Source organism: Podarcis muralis, chromosome 11 (assembly GCF_964188315.1).
Source record: "Podarcis muralis chromosome 11, rPodMur119.hap1.1, whole genome shotgun sequence".
NCBI classification, from domain to species: domain Eukaryota; kingdom Metazoa; phylum Chordata; class Lepidosauria; order Squamata; family Lacertidae; genus Podarcis; species Podarcis muralis.
Window position 1 is genome coordinate 30,809,051 of NC_135665.1, and position 22,528 is coordinate 30,831,578.

The following is a 22,528-nucleotide window of genomic DNA, read 5'->3' on the forward strand; positions in this document are numbered from 1 at the left end:
GAATGTGCTATATAGGCTTTAATGCCCCTGTAAAAATATTACAGCTTTGTACTTTCTGTAAGTAGCATCCCTTTTCAGAACAGTTATTCAAGACGGGGTCCTGATCATAGCAACATCCTTCCTGGTAATAAGAGTCAGTCTTGAGAATATGATTTGGGATGCAGAAGACATGCAGTTCTCCTGGCCCTAACACAAACATTCCCTCATCTTCACATCATGCTAATAAGCATGCATCAAGCTAATCTAATTAGAAGACTTAGGATAAAGATATGAAAAGGGTATAAACTGTGACAGACATTACAATGTATCTTAAAGGCTTCGCATAGGAATTATGTCAATACTAGCTGTCTTCAGTATGCAGTAGAAGCGGCAACATTCAATCAGTGACACTGTTTCCCCCCTAAAATGTTACTGATTAAAAACATTAATTAATTAAACTTATATTTATAGTTTTAAAGTTTCAGTTTCACACAGTATATAACTGCAAATTCATGTTTGCCACCAAATGTACACTTGCTGAGGAGCTGAGACCTCTCCAGCTCCCTGAGGAATCTGCCAATGTAAAAAAACACAGTTGCAAGCACCTGTTTGTTGCATTTATGCCTTACATTTTTGGAAATACCTTTAAAATGTCATGTGAGAAGAGGCACACAGTGACTTTCTTATCCAAGCATACAATAGAAATTCTTGCTTTTCATTTAGTAATGATGTACTGAATATAAGTCAATTAAAGTTTCATCCACAGTTTTACTTAATAGTTACTATGAAGTGTGTAAATACGTAGGTACTGTCACTTTAAGCATTAATGGCTAGCATTTTATCTACTAAACTAATGCTTTTTGTGTGTATTCCATTTTAAACATTAATTTAAAATGCACATTGTAATCTTTTCATAAAGGGCTAATTATTTCCTTTTTAAAATGCAAGGATAAGAGTGAATGTCTACTAATGCTTTAAATGGAATTCCCGCAAACATGTGATCTGAATTCATTTCAAAAGAGTTTTGCAGTTTTAATGGAAAAACACTAGTTTGTCAGGCTTTCTATTAATTTGTGGTCCATTTGAAAAAATAATTTGACATACATGACTGTCTTGCACTATCTGAAAGTTGTCTCTTCTAAAAAAGCCCCCCCCACACACTTTATGTTTTTATGGGGGGTTGTTTGCATTAATTGCATTCCCTTGCTAATGAATTTGGGTGGTGTTCCATATTTATAGAATAACTTGTTTACTCTTTTCAGTGTACTTGGGGGAAAATATTTTTTTAAACCTTAAGACAAGCTTACATTCTTATTTCCTATTAAAGGCTTGTTCACATCTAGTGAAACCTGGCCACTTGGGGTATATTTTTAGGAGAGGGCTATAACATATTACTTATGTACCCGGTCATTGTTACTGAGATAATTTGCTGGAAGGCATCAAAATTAAATTATAAAATTGTTGACATCAGACCCCAACAATGTCTAAATAGGGTTAACCCCCAATTAACAAAAGAAAAGGAGAAAAGTCAGAACATTCATTACAGGTTTAATTATAATATCTGGTTGATTCAAAATCTTCTTACTATGTTCTGGCTATTCCAATTTAGTCATTCAGGCCATGCTGCCTGTATTGTGTATTCAGCAATCCCTATTAGACATCTTCACAGTGAGTGATTCTGCTGGGCTTTCTGACACCCGCTTTCATGCATGGCCTGCTATTCTGTGTGGAAATGTTTTTTTTCTGAGCTGCCTGGAACATTAAAGACATCTTGGCCATGTCAGACTCTTGAGTGAGAGTGTGTGCGTGTGCATACTTTGTATGAGTATACCGCATATGTGTATCAGTTATTAGATGTAACTTATTATAATTTTTGTGTTAAACTTATATGTTTGGATATATATTTGAAATAAGTCTTTTGCATATAAACATTTTTTGCATTATATTTTTCGTTAGAGATCCCAGTGAATGGAGCTTACCTTTATTCTGATTTCTGTCTGTTGTAAATAACACTAGGGGGCACTGCTTATCCTCCATTGTAGATTTCTTTTGGGACTGTGAGGAAAAACTCAGCTGATTTCTGTAATCTTACTTTAATTAACAATGGTATTCTTATTAAAAAAAAATCCAGACAGTTTAATTCATTGCTGTTTTTGTTTCTAGTGCACTGTCTAATCTAGTGTAGTGTCTAAATGCAGCGTTAGTACAAAGGATGGAGCTATTTGCACTTAAAACAAATACAGAATCAAATGCCCCACACAATAAATAGCATTTTTTTCATTTGAAATGTCATTCTTGGCAAAGCCAGAAGGCTAACTTTGCCCTGTGATGAGGTTTAGATCCCTTGCCAGCTGTGCTTCTTGCTAGCAAGTGTGATTGAACAGCTTTAGAAAACAAGTGAGAAGGAATCACTGAAGAGTTACTGTAATTCCATTGAACAAAGGTCAAGAGAAAGATATGCACAGAACAAGCCTTAGAAGTTTAAAAGCATATATTCAATTACCGAATAATACATCAAAAATTGCTCTGTTGTATAATTAGAACTTAATTGCTGAAATTTCTCATTTCTTCCATTCACAAACTATTTTACCAGTGTATATATGAGCTAGAAAACTGAAAAAGGAAGTAGAAAAACATGTTTCTGTGATTCTGTAGCATTAATAGTTCTAAGTCATAAAGGCCAGAGTTCAATACTGACAGAACATAAGTGAATGCCATAGTTAGTGTTCCTAGTGATTTAATGTAACATTAATGATTATTTAGTCTTCATACTGTTCTTTTCTGTGGCCTATAAATTTCACTAAGATATTATCCAAAAGTTTGAAGAACGTTGTACAAATATAGCCCACAGGCTACAGCCAACTTTGGCTGATTCTTTACTTACCGTCTGGCAGAGCTCCAAGTTCTCCAGTAGGCAGAAAAAGAAACAACATGTCATTCCTTAATACTCTTGCAGACTCTGGAGGGAACAAAACATTGATTAAGGTTTAATCCTCCCCCAAAATTATTTAGTTAAGTATACCAACAAGTGAGATAATAAAAATGGTCAATGGTGATGAGCCTTTTATTCAGGGAGGAGAATGTTTGGATAAAGGTACATTATGAAGTTCTTCAGTATATCATTTTTCTCACTGCTACCTAGTGATTAATTTTGTGTTGAGTTTGATATTTGCCTATGTAAGTGCTGTGGGATTCTGACACATGTTTACAAAAAAGAAGTGATCCTAAAAACTGAAAAATTCATTGAATGGACTAGTGAATAGTCAAAGTTTTTAAACTAGCAGTATGAGAAATCCATAGAAATAGATTGCATGCAGTATATTGACTATTCATATACATAAATACTTTCATGCAACAGTTAAAATGTATCATTCATGGAAAAATCTCAGTGAAACTAATTGATTGCTGTGAGGAAGACAAACTTCATTTTGATTTTAATATGGGGTTGTATTATTACTTTTGTATATACTATTTTGCCTATAGCAAAGTTCTTAGCTAATTTTGATTTGTACATGATATACTTGGAACATTTGCTATAGGTATCTACCATTTAACAAGAATAGGTACCATCTACTTTCCTCTTAGGACTTCATAAGGAAACACTGATTAATCACTACTACAGAGTTATTTCTATTAAATGTTGTATAGTTCAAAATGCTACTTTGTTGGTACTGATGAACTCCAAACTAATGGCCTCTTATAATAGATACCTCATTCCGAGGAGGATGTTTTATTTGCCTATAAATAAAGTTAATTCCAAATCCTGATGTATTACATCTGAAACGCTGACTGGGTGCGTTCTAGCAAAGAATAACTTGAAATATTACAGTTTGCTGTAGCTAATCGTTTATTACCTCAAGCCAAAGGGAAGCAGTGTTCATGTACAGGCCAAAATGTCTGTAGAGAAGTGGGAAACTGACAGGAAAGGTCTTCGAGATTTCTTCCTGAGGCCTTTGAAAGGAAGGCCAAGGCAAAAAGAAGAAACAGCAGCATCCTCTTGTCACATGAGATCATTTTCAACACCTTTTAAAATGCATGTTGTCACATTTGCAAACCCAAAGTACTGCAATAAAGTAATATTAAAGCATTATAACCATCAAACAACCGTGCTTTGGAATTGGGGGGGGGGGCTTTTCCTGTAACTACTTAAACAAAACTCTGCTCCTAATCTAGGAAAATTACCAAATTATTTGTCCATTGCCACTTAGTTTTATCGTTTGCCAGTAAGTGCTCTGCTGCCTCCATTTCTGTGTGAAAATAGCTCATCAGCATCTCTAATAACCAGCAAGAGCTTTACCATATATCATTATCAGAAACGCCATTGCAATAGACTTTTATACCAATAAATTTATTTTGAAATTAATAAGGGAAAGTAGTACAGAGACAATGCTTGAGATGGGCTAATAAGCGTGCCCATGAGAGTTTCCTTTTGGAGCACTAAACGAAAGCTTTTGCATTGCTAAAAGGCTACAAAAGTTGCTTAGGTAATAAGATTCTCTCTTATCAGTAAAAATGAAAGGGGGATGGACTGCATAGCTCAAAAGATTGGTAATCAGATTACAAAGTCTTTCACTTCTAGGTCACTGATTCAGCTCTGCCCCCTGTTTAGTAGTGACGAAGAACTGCTCCCAGCTGATGGCTTTTCAGTGGCCTTTGTTAAATACATCAGTTGTCTCTGTCCAGTGACTAGTGGAGCCAGAATTAGCACACATGTTGACATTTTCAGTTGAGAAAATTTCTGCAAATGAGATGAAATGACCTCCTCATGTATAGAAATATTTCCTTCAGAAAGTGGATAGAGAACATTGATGAGACTATGAGAATGAATTTGCTGTCAGTATTTACCCTGTATCTGGCTTTTTAAGGTTAAAGAGACTTTCTGCAGTACTTGTTTGTCAGTTTCTAAGAGTCCGGCTTTAAAATTAGATAACTAAAGTGATTCTTAAATTGACCCAAGATGTAATTTTATCATCTTCTTTCCACATTGCAATTATTTTGTTGTCTTTAATATGTTTTCTGTTATTCATAAATGCTTCAGCATATACATGTTATAAGTAAAGTTAAAATGAGTATACTTAAAGGTTTGAACAATTATTGAGCAATAGATTATACATGCCTGATACTGTCCAGTCCTCTACCACATAACACCAAATTTGCTATTAGTCTCTGAAACTTCTGCAAGTAAAATCTTCCTGGTCAAACCAATAGTTTGTTCCTTTTACTTTTGTACAAGGCAGCAAGAGGTTAGAAGCTGGATAAGGGGAGTGTTTAAAGCAACAGAATGAGCAAAAGAATGATTGGTTGTAAGAGTTAATAGGTCAGCATTGGAGGAAATGAGAAGTGTTTCCTTCAGAGACAGATGCGGAACAAGTTGGAAACTATCTTTCTCAGCAGCATGTGGATATTCAGGAATGGATTTGATTGGAAGGAAATATTAGCTGATAACCAAGTTGGTGGCTGGGCCAAATACACAAACCGGACAAAGGATCTGCAGACAACCTCTTTTAAGTTGTTACGTGTACATATAATTTCTTAAAATGAACTAAGGAAGAAGCAAAGGTCAATCAATCTGTGATCAAGGGACGTATCTTTCAGACCGTCCAAGTGTCCCTATTTTCTAGAGATGTCCCAGATTTAGAGAAACCATCCCAGTTTCTGATTTGATCCTGGAATGTCCCCTTTTCCCTATTTTCATTGGAGAAATGTTGGAGGGTATGGAGTTATCCAACCCCCAAGCCATCTGAGGGCAATCCAGTGTAGGAAAGGGTTTTTTAAAAATGTGTAATGTTTTATTATGTTTTTATGTATGTTGGAAGCTGCCCAGAGTGCTGGGGCAACCCAGTCAGATATGTGGGGTATAAATAATAAAATTATCATCATGGAATGGGACGTCCCTATTTTCATTGGAAAAATATTGGGGGGTATGATTTGTGTGTTAGTTACAGGCATACGTATATACAGAACTAGATATTTTATTGCTCTTAAAAAGGGTTGTCCCTAGATCTCCTTAGATGAAGTAAGCCACTTTTTTATTGTTCAAACTTTCCCTTGTCCAGAAAACATTTAGCAACTGTAATTACTGTAGACTAAAGATTAAGGTACCCCTGACTGTTAGGTCCGGTCGCGGACGACTCTGCGGTTGCATGCTCATCTCACTCTATAGGCCGAGGGAGCCAGTGTTTGTCCGCAGACAGCTTCCGGGTCATGTGGCCAGCATGACTAAGCTGCTTCTGGCGAACCAGAGTAGCGCATGGAAACGCTGTTTACCTTCCCACCAAAGTGGTGCCTATTTATCTACTTGCACTTTGACGTGCTTTCAAACTGCTAGGTGGGCAGGAGCAGGGACCGAACAACGGGAGCTCACCCCGTCGCCACCCACGTCCCTTTCACTGTAGACTAGATAGATCTTAAGTCAGGGGCAGACTTTGGTCTTTCAGATTTCAGCAGCACCCCGTGCAAGGCCAAAATTCAATCTGCTTTCTAGAAAGAAGCTAGGAAGCAAAATATTTTAGCCAGCAAATGAATTCAGACTTGCAACTGAAGAGTGATTTGTTTCAACATGAGGAATTAGAAAACATCTTGGTCCTAAAGAACTGCTATTTCCCCCTTCTCTTTAGTGCCCTTTATTCTGTCAGATTTTCTAGTCACTAGAATCTCCATAGGTTGCCCAGGTAGGCCAGCAGCAGTCAATCAGGTCAGAGGAAAACTATGTACTTTTCAAATTAATATAGTGTAGACTTAATTATCCCAGATGTTTTGGTTATCTCTCCCACCACCACCAAACACACACGCAGCAATCTAATAAACGGGGGGTGGGGGTGGAATATGGAGGTTTAGGGATAGGAGATTATTATGAAAAGTGCTGAAAATAATGCCATTATATAGTTTTTTTATCCAGCTACATTTATAATACTGCATATATTGTTGGTTTTCCCCAGCCACCTGAAAAAGTTCTAGAGCTGAAAAGGATATAGGAAAAGGCAACTACAATGATAAATGCATTGGTGCACATTATTACAAGGGTAATTTGTTTTTTATTTAAGTTTAGTTTTTAATTTAGTGCAAAAGACAGTTACACAAACATGATCAAGATTTTCAAAATCAGGAATAGTATAGAGTATGGGAAGACTAGATAGAACCTCCCCAACGCCTGCTAGTATTATTAACATTCACATTGATCCAGTTAAGTTATAAGAACTTTTTTTACAAGACAAAATAAACTAGTTATACACAATTAGTTTAAATGAGTTGTATACAATGGCTATACAAATTGAAGGTGACTTGTGCAACCATTCTTTTGCTTCCCCTCCTCTCCCCTTTCTCCCCCAAAATCCTCTCCTGAGGGCTGCAGGGCTAGGGGAGATACAGGCTGCATTTGGCTGAAGGAATAACCCAAGTCAGGCCAAGGCATTTTGCACTGCCTGTGCTTTGCTCAAACAAGCTTCATCCATACCATTTGGGGTGGTTCTAGGGAGGTTTGGGGAGAAGGGACACGGGTGGCACTGTGGGTTAAATCACAGAGCCTAGGAATTGCCGATCAGAAGGTCGGTAGTTTGAATCCCCATGACGGGGTGAGCTCCTGTTGCTCGGTCCCTGCTCCTGCCAACCTAGCAGTTCAAAAGCACGTCAAGTACAAGTAGATAAATAGGTACCACTCCGGTGGGAAGGTAAACGGCATTTCCGTGCGCTGCTCTGGTTCGCCAGAAGCGGCTTAGTCATTCTGGCCACATGACCCGGAAGCTGTACGCCGGCTCCCTCGGCCAACAAAGCGAGATGAGCGCCACAACCCCACGACTGGACCTAATGGTCAGGGGTCCCATTACCTTTACCTTTAGAGAGGTTTGGGAGGAAGTAAATGGGTTGCAGAGAGGAGAGTAAGAGGTACGGGTTGCTCAAGCTGTCTACTCAAACAAGCAGTGACTCAGTGTCCTAAAAAAATAGAAAAGTTTGTGTAGTGTAAATCTAGCAATCATTATTATCCATGCAAGCTAAATACAATTTCTATGTTCATAGGCAACATGCCTCAGAGGACAAGGGCCAGGTAATAGGAAAAGCTATTGTTTCAGTCTTCTGTGATATTCCAAGAGATATTTGGCTGTCCATTGCATAAAGCTGATCTAGGCAGAAGTAGGACTAGATTCATGCTACTCATTTTTTAAAGCTATTTACTTCTGGGATTTAAAAATAAAAATGAGGAATGAAATGCTGCTGCTTCGTGATTTTACATGTTATCTCATTCTGGATAAGTAAGGACTGCTTTTGACAAATAGCTTTGATTTGAAATTTGTAAAATAATGAGAATGCTGAAGCCCTACAGCTGTCTTGAAGTGTTGTGTCTCTGCTAAGCAATTCCACTTTGGACATTACACAGTGTTTTGCAGAAGCCCAAGGCATGTATATACTCATTGGTCACTCATTACATCAACCAAGTCATCAGAACTTCTCTATCCTTCTTAAAGGCCTTCAAGTATTGTATGCTTGTGTCCAATGGTAGTACTGGTGAACATGGGAATTGCTGACACCTTGTGGTCTTATTCCATATTTCCAGTGTTTGGCAGATCATTGGAACTTAGTTACAATGAACTTTAGCTGAGTTTGAGTATTAAATCTTATTATTGCCAATCTTAAAGGGCCCCAACCTAGTTAAAGTTAGTTCTGACTACAGTTGCATTGATTTCAACTGGAATTAGTTACAACTAACTTTAGTTGCATTGAGGCTCTCATCTATGAATCATAAAGAAACAATGTCTTTGCAAATGATATTTTAGTTAAAGATATGGAATTAGGTTGCGTCACAGGTATCCTGCATCTAAAGTGATTTATATCACCTTAGTTTAGTTTCAGCTATATCTTTTGTAAATAGATCTCATTTGGGTATTTTCTACATTACAAGCAAATATTTTAAGACACAATCTTCTGGCATTCTTTCCTTGGTTATTTCTATATTGAAGACTCCTCTCTCTTATTTTCCAGGATGTCAGTCAAATACAGGGAAGGTTGTTTTTTTTAAGAGTGTACTTCTTCCTAACTGCTGTCCTAGTGAAAAGTGTGTTCTCATTGAGTTCCTTTTAAGCCTTCAGCCATCACAAACATTTTTTAACAGAAATCTCTCTCTCTCTCTCTCACACACACACACACACACACACACACACTTTGGTTGGGTTGATGTATTTATCAGTAGGGAGATTCAGCTCTATAATTAAGGCATGTTGAATACTTTGTTAAAACCTTTATTCAGAATCATCATAAAACAGTGTTTCTCAAACTTGGGTCTCCAGCTGTTGTTGGACTACAATCCCCATCATCCCTAGCTAGCAGGACCAGTGGTCGGGAATGATGGGAGTTGTAGTCTAACATCAAACTTGGAGACCCAAGTTTGAAAAACACTGTCATCAATAGATATTAGATGTCCTATCACTCCGGTTTGGTCTAGAAGATTTCTTGTGATGGGGAACGGTACAAACTGTCCAAATTTCAGACTTACAACACTTTACGTATGAGAGGTAGACAATATTTATTTTATGCCATGCATACACAGTGGCAGGTACCACTCTAACTTGGCTCTCCTTGAGTCCTGCAGCTTGTTAGAGATGGTATAAGGGCTACAGTAGAGGTCTAACCAGTCATATTTTCTAGGAGAAAGGCTTACACGAGAATGTGTAAAGGAAATCTGGCAAAGCTGTAAAACTCAGCTTTAGGGGAGCTCGCTAGGACTTGGTTTACAAATTTGGGGATTTCACATGTCCTTTGTTTCCAAGGCTCAGGGGTTTATCTATTCAAACACTCCTGAGAGCTATGCTCAAATAACTACATAGTTTTCTGGAGCCTTAAAAATCAACTACTGGTGTTATTTTTTTCTGTTTTTGCACAGCTGCATATCTGATCTGTGGTTAAGATTTGAAGGGCAATGGAAAACTTACTGAAAAATTGGTGCTTTTCAACAATTTAAAAGAGTAGATGCACAAGAGACTGCCAATTTATGAGCCAGGAAAATATTCTCAGAAAACAGTTCTTAAAGAGTTCTCTGAGGAAGGCTTGTAAATACTAAATCCTTTCAAATTGAGCTGAAGTGTTATATGCAAAAGGAGCTTCCCAATGTCATCAGGCTGCCCAGTGTTGGGGGAAAAACCTTGAACTAGATGAACCTTTCATCTGATCCAACAAGAGAGTCCTCAAATTAATGACGAAAAGAACCATGAATTTGGTCATCTTTTAAGCAAGGGCGACTAGAATCACTTAGTGCTGACTGTACCAGTAACTAGTAATCCAGGAAAAGCATTACACATTGTTAGTACATGACCCATGTGTTCCCATCCAGAGAAGATGTGTGTTTAAAAATAAATCCAACAGATGTTTGCTTCTAAACTCAGCTAATCATCACAAATATATAGCCAGGTACATTGATTGTGTAAACTCACCCTTTGTATATAATCACAAAGATTCTGGTTTAGATAAATGGGCCACTGCTCTGATATGACATGAAAATACCTATGTTCACATTACATTATAGTGATGGTATTTGTGTCTTCTTTAGCTAAGGGTTTAAAGTATAGTCGAACTCAATAAAATATAGTAATTTTAAAATGCTGAGTTAGCCATAACAGCAAATTCAATGAACATTAAGTTGTACCCAATGAAAAAGAGCAAAACGAAAATGTTTAGTACCATTTTACCCAATACATAGGTTATATATACTCTTTTTTATCGTACATTATTTCAACAAATGTTTCTTCTCTTATTTTTTATTTTGTTTTCTAATACTGTGTTCTCTGTTGTACGCTATTATTATTTGAAAAATTCTTTTTGTGATTATTCATAAATCACGGTTTAAGAATAGGACCAGTTAGCACATAATGTTAAACTATGGCTTGTTTAAAGAAATGTAACTGTAGCTTGTTTCTGTGAGTGAACTTAACCCTGGGTACCAGCAAAACAAGATCATAAACAATAGTTTGAAGTCCCTTTGTGAATCTTGGCTTTCCTTTACTGTGGTTTATCATTTTTATGTCATAAATTTATTTTATTTCATTTATATACTGCTTGATTGTAGAAACCCTCAAAGCTGTTGCATTTCCCTTCTTTAAATTCTAGAACTGATTCCTGTGAAAAGCAAAAAGACTTGAGTAGTTTGGCGAGCTTAAAATTAGACACATTTGCACTTTAAGACTTTTTGGATTTGTGTTTTCTACAGATGATTCAACGAGAGGCAGAAGTAAAGAATAAAGTTACTGCTGTGGCATTGACGGACTCAGTTCACAACGTGTGGCACCAAGAAGCTGGCAAAACTATTCGAGAGTGGATGCGAGAGGTGAGGCTCGATTCTGTTGTGTGTGCTGGCAAACCTAATCTTTTCCAGTTTTATTAGGCTCATTGAAATTTACCCTGTGGTCTGAACATAGTCTGATTTCCTTTCATTTATGTAATAGGCATGTAACTATATTTGGATCCTCAAATCCTATGAGCAGAACTCTATTGTTTCCTGCTTGCAGAAGAAGGGGAAGGTGATTTTTGATGGATCCCCTAGGCCCTGCTAAACCATGTGCCCCTTCTCCAAAATAAATACGTACTGGAGCAGGCTTCCTCAAACTCGGCCCTACAGATGTTTTGAGACTACAATTCTCATCATCCCTGACCACTGGTCCTGCTAGCTAGGGATCATGGGAGTTGTAGGCCAAAAACATCTGGAGAGCCGAGTTTGAGGAAGCCTGCTCTGGAGGATTGAGGAATACTACAGAAGAATAAGGGGGCATCAGATACAGAGCAAAGTGGGAAAATCTTCTCCCCCTTTTTTCTCCACGAGAAGTCCCCACTGGATGAAATACCACTTGTGGAAGGGCAAGTCAGGATCCAAGTCATAAAAAGGGAGGAAATGACTTCAGGATGACTTCAAAGCTCATTAGTTCCCTTTTCTCTGATTCTGCCACTTAAGTTCTTTGTAACTGAAGAGTATTTTTTGTGGCTCTTTCCTTTGTGAATCCTTGAACAGTGAGATGCCAACCTTGTAAAATAAATACAGTGGTACCTCTGGTTATGTACTTAATTTGTTCCGGAGGTCTGTTCTTAACCTGAAACTGTTCTTAACCTTAAGCACCACTTTAGCTAATGGGGCCTGTCGCACAGTCGCCACGCGATTTCTGTTCTCATCCTGAAGCAAAGTTCTTAACCCGAGGTACTATTTCTGGGTTAGCGGAGTCTGTAACCTGAAGCGTATGTAACCTGAAGTACCACTGTATGTAGAAATGTAGATACATTTCTTGTTGGATCAGGACTGTGTGTGCTTTTACTTAACATATTCATAAGACTGGAGTACAAGGGTCGCAAGTTTCACTTTTAGGTTGACCAAACACTGGTTAACGCACATCAATGTGCCTACTATGTGGCAGTACGGATGATGAAGAAGGTGCATTTTGCAGCCTCTGCTGTATCTTTAAGTAGCTGGTTGGCAGAGCTCTTTCAGATAGTGCAGGGTTGTTGACTCCCACCAGAGCCCTTCAACCAACTGATTACATTTTGAGGATAAAGTCACTTGACACCCCCCCCCAAAATCCATGTCCTCTTTATGCTTTACCCCATCCTTCTTGGCTTATTAAATTTGACCAGTTGCATCCAGAGCAGTGCCAACCCAGTGTATGACTGTTATGAAAAAGGCAAACAGAACCACGATGAATATGTTCTACCTTCACTGTCAAAGGCAGTGTGCTTCTGAATACCATTGTCGAAACAGCTGAAGGGAAGAGTGCTGTGCTTAGGTCCTACTTGTGTGTATCCCACAGGCATCTGATTGACCACTATGAGAACTGGATGCTGGACTAAATGGGCCATTAGCTTGCTCCAGCAGGCTCTTCTTATGCTCACTTCATGAGGGACCAATGCCTGTCACAGTGGTATGGACACTCCTAAAGAAGCTGGCCCTAGATCTGTTTGGTTAGACTAACTACCAACCAGTTACAAATGCCCACTTTCAAGATAAGGTGGTAGAGAGGGTTGTGGAAGGTCAACTGCCAGAATTCTTGGATCATACGGTTTACATAGATCAGTTACAATTGGTTTAGCCCTGGCCATGAGGCTAAATTGGCCTTGGTCTCCCTGGTGGGTGACCTCTGCTAAGAACAGGACAAGGAACCTTGCTCCTTCTTAATCTCTCTGTGGCTTTTCATACCATTGATGTTGGTATCATCCTGGATTGGGGCACTGTGTTATAGCGCTTCCAGTCCTACTGTTGAGGCCAAGTCCAGAAAATAGCATTGGGAGAGAACTTCTTGACCCCATGGCAGTTATCTTTATGGGGCGCTGCAAGGCACTATTTTCTCCACAATGCTGTTTAACCCCTATGTGAAGCTATTGGTCATTTTCATCTATCTAGAAAAGCTTGCTGAAGCAAAAATGTATCTAATTGTTTCTGGAAAGTACAGACAGTGGGCTCTGCCGTATCAGCAGTGATGCTGTTCCACAAAATAGGGGCAAGTCACACTGAGGTGGGAAACCTTAAAACTAGTGTAAGATATGGTGCAGCAGGACTGCTTATTGAGTGGGAATTGATGAAAAATGCCAACGCCTTATGTAAATGGAGAAGCCATTTAGGATTTCAGCCAATGTCAGCTAGTTGGCCCAGTGCTATTAATCAGGATTCAATGTTAGAGTTTATTTCGTAAAATATTATTTGTATCCTTAATGTTTCTGATTTAACCATTTAGTTTTACAGACCATGGCAAGGACAGAGAATTGTCTAGGATAAAGGCTGACAACTCAGACCTGAAATACTTACACACAAAAAGAAAGAAAAAAACCCAAACCTCTAAAGCCTTTGTTAGAAAATCCAAAGTTGCTTTATGAGAACTCAGAACATTAAATATACGCCATAAGGAAATATATATATATTAAATTTAAGTCTCCCATTTTGAATCTGATAACTAATTGTTCTCTGAATACATTTAAGCATGACATGTTCATTATCTTTTATTTCATTCTCAGAAAGTGGATCTTAAAGAATAAGAATAATGGCTAATGAATTAAAATATGGATGGGATGTTAAAAAATCTCATATAAGTAGTATTTTTACACTGTGTGAAATTCAGGTGATTGTTACTAAAACTATATCTTGTCACCTGGGTATATTTTTACTTCACTGGGCTTAGATCTAGTGGTAGAATGAATAATAATTAAAATCTTTTCTCAATTGCTTTGTGTATGTAGTGCTAATTGCTGTCATTGAAATAATTAATAGTTAAAATAGCAATTCTTCATTTCATCTATCTACCCTATATCATGAGCTGCCTATTTTTAGTGCCAATAGAAGTCATAATTTTTGAATTTATTAGGCACTGTGATGACTGATAAAACAAATCTTCCACTTTCATATCTTTACTTTGCATTTGAGAATACTTAGTTCTTACAGGCAAGTGGCACATTGTATATAAAACTAGTTAATTGTCTTCAAATCTTCTGTATTATCTCAAATTCTCTGATGTAACGTTCTATCAGTAATAATATTAATTTTACCTATATCAAATGAATATAATACTTCATAAAAATTCCACTACTTTTGTAATTTACTACTGTGCTACAGTTCCACAATCAGCTGTTAATTAAAAACTGGCATGCAAATTATAAAATGTGCATCTTAAAGCCTTTGTGAAATATAGAAATATTGCCATCTTAACATTTTAGTGAAAAGATAACAAACACACTAGCCAGTTATATTTTTAACTGTTTTCATGGGTTTTTCACACAGTTCAATGGTTTCACTGATCTACTGTTTCTTACAAAAATCTGCCATGCTTTGTGAACTTCACTTTCTAATCTCATACAGCAACCCTTCCTTTATGTTCTTCCTGCTCTCCCTGGTCCCAGAACAGTAGGGTTGCCTTGACAAATCTATTCAAAAGCCATTCCTCTGCCTTTATTGGTGGGGATTGGAGTCTTTGAAATTCTCTCCTCACTGCAACACAGCTGACATCTTCTTCCAGACAGAATGAATTAAGGAACTACAATAAGACACTTGATCTACCAGTCAAGGATCTTTCCACAGTGAGGACGGATTCCATGGTGCACAACTAGGGCAGCAAGCATCTAAAAATATACAATACATGCTTGTTTGCAAGGAAGAACAATCGGCCATTTTGAAACAATGATTAATGGGATTTTTAAATAAAATTCTTCAATAAAAATATTTACACATTTGTTTGGGTGTATGTTACAAAAGTATTTCCATGTTTTAATATAGCTATTTGATTTTTTAAAAGTGAAATGAAAATTCTTAACATTTTAACAAAAGCTTTTGTAGATATTCTACAGAAAAAAAATTGTGAATAAAATATTTAATGAAATAACAATTTGCCCATTTTATAAATACGTTTAATATGCAAATTTTGCAATTAAGTTGTAAAGTAAAGCAACTGGGTTACTCTTATTTTGATTCTGATTATGAATTCTGTGTTCCTGTGAACCGCCCTGAGATCTACTGGTATAGGGTGGGATAAAAATTTAATAATAATAATAATAATAATAATAATAATAATAATAATAAAGCAGAATATAATGGATACTGTTTAGCCAAAGATGTGGATTAGAAAACAAAATGTAAACATAAATGTACTGTATTTCCATAAAGAGAAACTTTTACATTTAACCTATCAGTACTATACTAATATGTGAACAAAGTTTAATACATTTCCTTACATGCAGCTTTACAGCCACTCTCTGACTATTATATATGCAAACAAGAGATAAATGATCGTTAATTAATAATCAATTAATTAAGCTGTTGGCAGCTTTGCGGGGCAGAGCCTGTCCTCTGCCATAGCAGCTGCAGCATCGGGAGGTTTCCTGCCAGAGGGAAGAGTCCCTGGTCTCTCCCTCTGGTTGGTTGGATAGATTGAGTTAGCCTACCTGCCAGATTGGACCAATGGCAGGCAGTCTCACTTTGGGAGGTGGGTCTGACTGGGTCCACAGAGAACTCCACTCATGTCCACTCCCACAGGGATCAAAAATGAGCGTGTCTCATACCTGGCTCACTGCATTGCCTTTTTTTGCATCTCCCTCCCACCCTCCCTATTGTTGTGCTTGTTTCTACCCCAGGATGATAGCTACTTCTTGTTGAGCTTCAGCTCACAAACTGCAGTTGTCACCTTACTCTGGCATTGCAATCCCTATTCTTAAAATCTGGCAGTTATGGATACATAAAGTTCTGAATAAATGCTCTTATTCAAATTTGTCTCCCTTCAATTTCAGAACTGCTGTAATTGGGTGTCAAGTTCAGATCCTCTAGATACATCAGTAGAGTCCATGTTACCTGACTGTCCACGTGTCTCTGCAGGTATGCACACTCTGAACCAGAAGTGAAACTTAAAAGTTTGTATTTTTACATTTTTACTGTAGATGCTTGTTTTGCTTTCTATAGGACATATATACTGAAACAGTACAATATAAATGATGATCCAATTACAGCACCATATCTGCTACTGAAGTCAGTTTTCAGAGTGCAAGTGGAAGTTTACTTATTTACTTACAAGAAAGTTCCCCACTCCGTGTTTTTACCTTATCTAATTCCCACACCATTAGCCTTCAAGATTTTAATGTGGGAACAGAACAGTGAGATCCTAACACTTTTGTTGATTGGTTGAAGGCATACTAACTGAGGATTACCTGTCTGCAATTCCTTTCAGAGATAAAAGCATATTTAATATATTGTCAGGAAGTATTTTTCTCATCCCAGGGCATTAAACCTTTCCATTGTATCCTGCCTGTACTTGTCTTTTCTCACCCATTGCTGTGGGATGCTGCAGTATTTGATGGTCACCCGAACGTCTCTGTAACATTCCTAGACATACCGTGCTTCTTTCTTGAAAACATAGAACACCATAAAATAAAATGTTCCTTTTAACCCCACCTCTAAATTCCAGGAGGAACCAGAAGTGGAGCAGGATCTGCATACAATTCAGCAAGGTGGTAGCAAGGGTTAACTCTCACTTCATTAATGAAGTGCAAATTGCTAAGGATTAGAATACAATTACTCCCAAGCAGCTGAGTTCACACTTCATCTGAAGGTGGATTGCTGGACTGGTAAACTGCAAGTGTGAATTAGTTCTATGTCTCTTGAGCTGCAAGAAATCATTATTACTATTGGGGGTGCGAGGAATTCTAGTTGGAATTTCTGCAGCTCCCCTTTTGGATACTTTCTTATACTGTGACTGAATGTTAGGCCTCATAAAGGGGCGTTGCTATACGGAAGGTCTGGCCTTTTCTATGGAAGTGGAATCTGAATCCTTTTGTCACTTAATGTTAGCTACTGCTATCAACTAATTTGATCATATTAATAGGGAAAGAGATGCAAGTGATTTGCCTTTATTTCTTCAGACTTGTACTTTACAAACATACAAAGAAAAAACGATGTGCTTGTAACACACCTTTAGTTAATCGTTGTGGACACAGCAGCCTATGGCAGCCACTAGACCTGGTGGGGTAGGTAGGAGGTTGCGATGGCATGGTCAGTGGGCATGAAGCCAATGGGAGCATGGCCAAACTGTTCTGGTCTCCTCCCTTTTTTTCCTTTTTTTTTGATCTTCCAAAAATACTGTGGACACCTAAGAATTGCATTTTTATAAATATTGTTGCATGCCACCCCAGTCTCTGAGCAGTGCAAGATTCCAGGAGTTCCAGGCACCATTCCTTCAGAATAAGGGACAGTGGAGACTATGGTGTCTTTAGGATACACAATTTATTTACATATATATACAACCTCAACGTATAACGGAGGAGCTCACAGCATCAACACCCCAAGAGAGTCTTTCATCTCCCACAGCCACAGTCTTGGATTCCAACAGAAATCAGGCATGGCTCTGTCACTCCCAGCTGCCTAGCCTGCAGATTCCATCTTCTAGCCCACATAACTCAACTCACAACTCTGGCCTTTGTATTTCTAACGACCAGCAAATTGTGGGAGGGGGGACCACCCATTTGTCATCTGACACAGAGCTACTTCCTTGGTTACCTCAACTGCCTATACTTAGAGGGCCATTACCTCACCATGAAGCCAGCCTTGCTATTCCAAGAATTGGATCCATGCAGTCCTGCTAAGCTGTGTGTGGGGAAGCTTGGCCCTCCAGAAGTTGCTGAACTACAACTCCCAGCAGCCCCAGCAAGTATGGCCTGAATGGGTTTGTAGCTCAGCAACATCTGGAGGGCAAAAACTTACACACAACTGCACTAAGTCAGAGTTTTGTTTTGTTTTATTTATTTATTAAATTTGTATACCACCCATCACTCAAAGAGCACAGGGCAGTTCACAACATAAAAATTCAAACTGAGAACACAAAAGACATAATAAAACAAAAACAAACCAAAAACACCTCCCACAAGTTTGTTTAAAAGGCCATAGAATGTTAATCAGCCAAAGGCCTGGTTATAGAGAAACATTTTCGCCTGGCACCTAAAGATATGTAATGAAGGCACCAGCCAAAACTCCCTGGGGAGACCATTCCACAAACAGGAAGCCACCACAGAAAGGCCCATTATCATGTTGCCATCCTCCAGACCCCTTGTGGAGGAGGCACATTAAGAAGGGCCTCAGTAATGATTGCAGGGTCTGGATTGGTTCATCTGGGGAGAGGCAATGCTTGAGGCATTGCTCCTCCTCTACTTAACAATGGCTCAGCACTTTAGGGACCTCACAGAGTTAATAGCCTGGGAGGGTGGGGAGCTGGGCCCCCTCTTTTCTTCTCAACCCTATACTGCATATAGCACCAGTGTCTCACAACAAATGTAACTGAAGAACCTAAAGAAAGAGACAATGCATGTGTTTTTGAAAACAAGGGGAAATTATTATTCTTTTAAAGAAGAAAAGGAGTGTGTGGCAGCCCCCGGTATTTAAAGATCCCCCACCCTTGTTATATCATTAGAACCAGAACTTAAACCTATGAAATTAGAAAAAAACAAAAAAGATCAATGTTTGGTCCACATCCTAGGTACCGCACCCTCACTAAAGGCGACCGTATGGATGATTCACTAAATGATTGTAGGATGACGTGTGTACTTGAGCTTATGGCCTCAAATTCTCTTTATCTTAAATGCTGCTTTATTACAAAAATGACGACTAGACTGCTGATCCTAAACTGAATAGTTAGTTGCCCAACCACCCAGTGGAGGAGCTTCATGCTCCAGCACCGGGGGGTGGAGAGCAGGCCGGGGTGGGGCTGGTGTGCATTGCAGGGGTGTGGTGCGCCGCCCCTAGGGGCATGACGCATGTTCTGGGGGTGTGGCACGCCACCTGCGGGGGCATGGCACCCAGCGGGGGCAGCCGCGATGGCACCCCACAGGGATCACGCTGCCAGAGGCGGTGCGCTCCCCCCCCCACTCCTCTTCCTCTGCCAGTGCAACCACCTCCTCCAGAACCCCCTGCTCTCAACTGACTCTCATTCAAACTCCCTTTCAAATCCTCATCCAATCATCACTCACCACCAGAATTCCACAATCTCTCTTTCCCCCTCCCTCCTTAACATTCCCATAACAATTCTGATACAAATACCTTAATAACCCTATTACATTCAATATTTTATACACACTGCTCCCTATAACCATACTGTTAGAAGCACTTGAACTTCCCATTCCTGGTTCCTAGGAAATGGGAGTAAGCAAACTGCGGGTTCTCTGTCCCTGTTCTAAAAACCAGATGTCTTCCCTCAAATGATCCTGGGAATTGTAATTTGTTAGGGGTTCTGGGGATTGTAGGTCTGTGAGAGGGAAGCTACAATGACACAAATCATTTCGGGGGAAGTTGTGCTTTAAATGTGCATTAGATGCTCTTTAAAACATAGCATCATAGAACTGTAGAGTTGGAAGGTACCCCCGAAGGTCATCTAGTCCAACCCCCTGCAATGAAGGAATCTCAACTAGATGATCCATGGCCAATGGCCATCCAATCGCTGCTTAAAAAACCCAAAGGAAGGAGAGTCACTGCTTCAGGCCCTAAGGGCCTCTGGAGCAGGAGAAAACAAGCTTTCTCCATCTTCCATGTGACAGCCCTTTAGACTTTAGTTATTGAAAGGGCTGCATGGTGTGGATCTCATATCAGTGTTATGAGAGTGTAAGCAACACATTTCTCTCTCCCCTTTCTCCACACCATGCAGAATTGCAATGGTAACCAGAAGGCTGGAGTTTGCATTGCCGGGGGTTGGACTAGATGACCCTTGGGATATCTTCCAGCCCTGCCATGCTATGATTATATCAAGCAGCTAAAGGAGCAAAAAGATGCTTTTGAAACATTTGGGAATCATAGGAACACTCTCTCTCCCCCAGTGGCTTCCAGCAAGAGCTTGTATCTTCCTTAGGAGAGAGCCAGGCCAGAACAAGGGGGGAAAGCCTCAGAGATCAGGTAGGTGGAAATGCCAATTGAGTGCCCTATACTATAGGAATGCTTCCTTCCTGTGTTCCCCACCCTCATGCGCCAGACTGGTACTAGCATGGCTGGAAGCCAGGCACCTGCTGATTCCTCCCATTTTCCTTTCCCCAACATATACTTTGTTCTAGCCAAATCCCTGAAGAGACATGACGACCCTCAGGTACTGGGGCAGAGGGAAGGAAGTGCTTTTCAGAAGCATTGCTCCCTCCAACAGGAGGCTGAGCATAGCCATCACAGCTAGTTGCCTTTGATAGGCCTCTCTTCCATGCAATTGTCTAGCCCTCTTTGAAAACCATCCCATCCAAGATGCTCTTGTGGTGCCAGGATTGGCAAGGTTTACCTCGCCTGGGCCAGTTCACTCCCGCAGAGATCGCTCCATGGGCTGGATCGCGTCTGTGCAGACATGATTTCTGATGGCGCAGAAGCGAGTCCCTGCTCCATGCTGCGCCAGTTTAGTGCAGCGCGTGGGAACTCACCGAGTGGGTGGCTCGGTTTGGGGGCAGCTCTTGGGCAGTTAAATGACCCCCATGGGCTGCTTGTGGCCCATGGGCTGCAGGTTGCCGACCCCTGTTGTGGTCATCTGATTCTCCTATGCTTCCTTGCTCCTGCAAGGAGATGACTATTGTGAGATCCTTTGGTTAACATCTATCTGGGCTGGGAAATATTAAAGAATCAGAGGACTGGTGCGCTTCCCTTGAAGCACAACTGATCAAGGTAGGCAGATCTGTTAACATCTTGATAAAGATGCTCAAACGACAAAGAATGCTATTATACCCTGCAAGCTTCTCAGGAAAAAGCTCCCAAGCTGATGGAGAAGAGAGCAGTTAAGTGGTCAGTGGGGCTCCAGGTTGCCATTTCTGGATCCCACCACAGCCCTTCCAAGTTGCCCAAGAAACTGTTGTCACAACAGTTTTTTCCTTGCACCTCCTTCACATGATCCCACAAGGGGCCTTCTCAGACATATGCTGTGTCTGAAACAGCAGACCCCACCAAACCAAGTAATCGAGGACTCAGTCAGAAAAGGAGTGTGCGCAGTCATACCAGAAATAAGCCAAATAACTAAACAGGTACTAGAAGTCACCCCAGAACTGGCCCTACTGAACATCTTCCAAGATAACAATGCCCACTCACACTATAAAGAGCTCATAACCCACCAACGGCATACGATTCAATATGGCTAACTGAACCCGACAATCCCCCTCACTCACCCACACACAAACAAATCCCACTGCAGCCAGCCAGAGACGATCAACCACACCCTAGGCCACCACAATTTCTCTCACCACCAAGGAAACATAACAAGCAAATAGAGAACTTCCCCAAGTGACGCTGACAGAAAACCCCCAAGCATACACTAAATAAAAGAACTTAAGCTTTGCGGCCTCCCGCCCCCCCCCCCCCGAGACTGTACCCTCTCCTCCTTTTACAGACACATACAAACACACTCTTGAGAGCTGAACCGAAACAGGTTGGCACAGTATATTTGTTGCACTGCAGCCTGTTGTACCCCCATAACAGCAGGTTCATGTATGGAAAAATGCTTTCAAATACATGTCAGTTTCAGTGGCTAGGGACAAATGATGAACCTGAGGAAAGAAGCAATTGATCTTTTGATTTAAAAGTTACCAATTGATCTTTTGATTTAAAAGTTACATTGAAAGTTTAAATGTGTTTGTTTTATTTTGTGGATGTGACCTTTTTATTAGTAAAAAGTAATACAAGTTATTAAGATCCAGATATATTTGTATCGGTTTACATTCAAGGTCACCCTGGTTTCTCTTTAATTTGTTCAGGAAGAAAAGCAAGATATGTCTAAGGAGAAAATACTGTCTTGCCACTTGGAAATTTGTAGTTGTTATGATCTTTTTTTTTTTTTCCTGAACCACAAAGCGTGTTCTAGCTTATGGAGAACTTTGGAATTTTACTTTATTTTTTATTTTCATTTGTTAAATGTACCGTAACTACAGATATGAGGAACATGAGTAGAAGTCAAAAGCAATTTAATTGAAATGAGTCAATATGATTTTTTTATTTTTTTTGTACAACACTGGCTATGTAGTTTCCTCTAGTAATTGAAGTCTCCACCTTTAAATAACTGGTTCAACTTAAATACCATTTAAAAAAATAATGAAGGAGCAACTATCAGTTGCAAAA

The 22,528-nt window shown here is 39.4% G+C and overlaps 1 protein-coding gene across 9 annotated transcripts in view; it reads left to right on the forward strand.

The window, feature by feature from the left end:
- Positions 1–22,528, forward strand: part of ARB2A (ARB2 cotranscriptional regulator A) — a 221,968-nt gene that overhangs the window by 115,388 nt on the left and 84,052 nt on the right. For 8 of the 9 annotated variants that reach the window (XM_028748346.2, XM_028748350.2, XM_028748354.2 and 5 more), the window contains 2 exons: positions 11,171–11,287; positions 16,210–16,294. In XM_028748346.2, the coding sequence (XP_028604179.2) occupies positions 11,171–11,287; positions 16,210–16,294 (202 nt within the window). Of the gene's footprint in view, positions 1–11,170; positions 11,288–16,209; positions 16,295–20,271; positions 20,348–22,528 lie in introns of all 9 variants that reach the window. The other variant, XM_028748349.2, reaches the window with a different exon arrangement.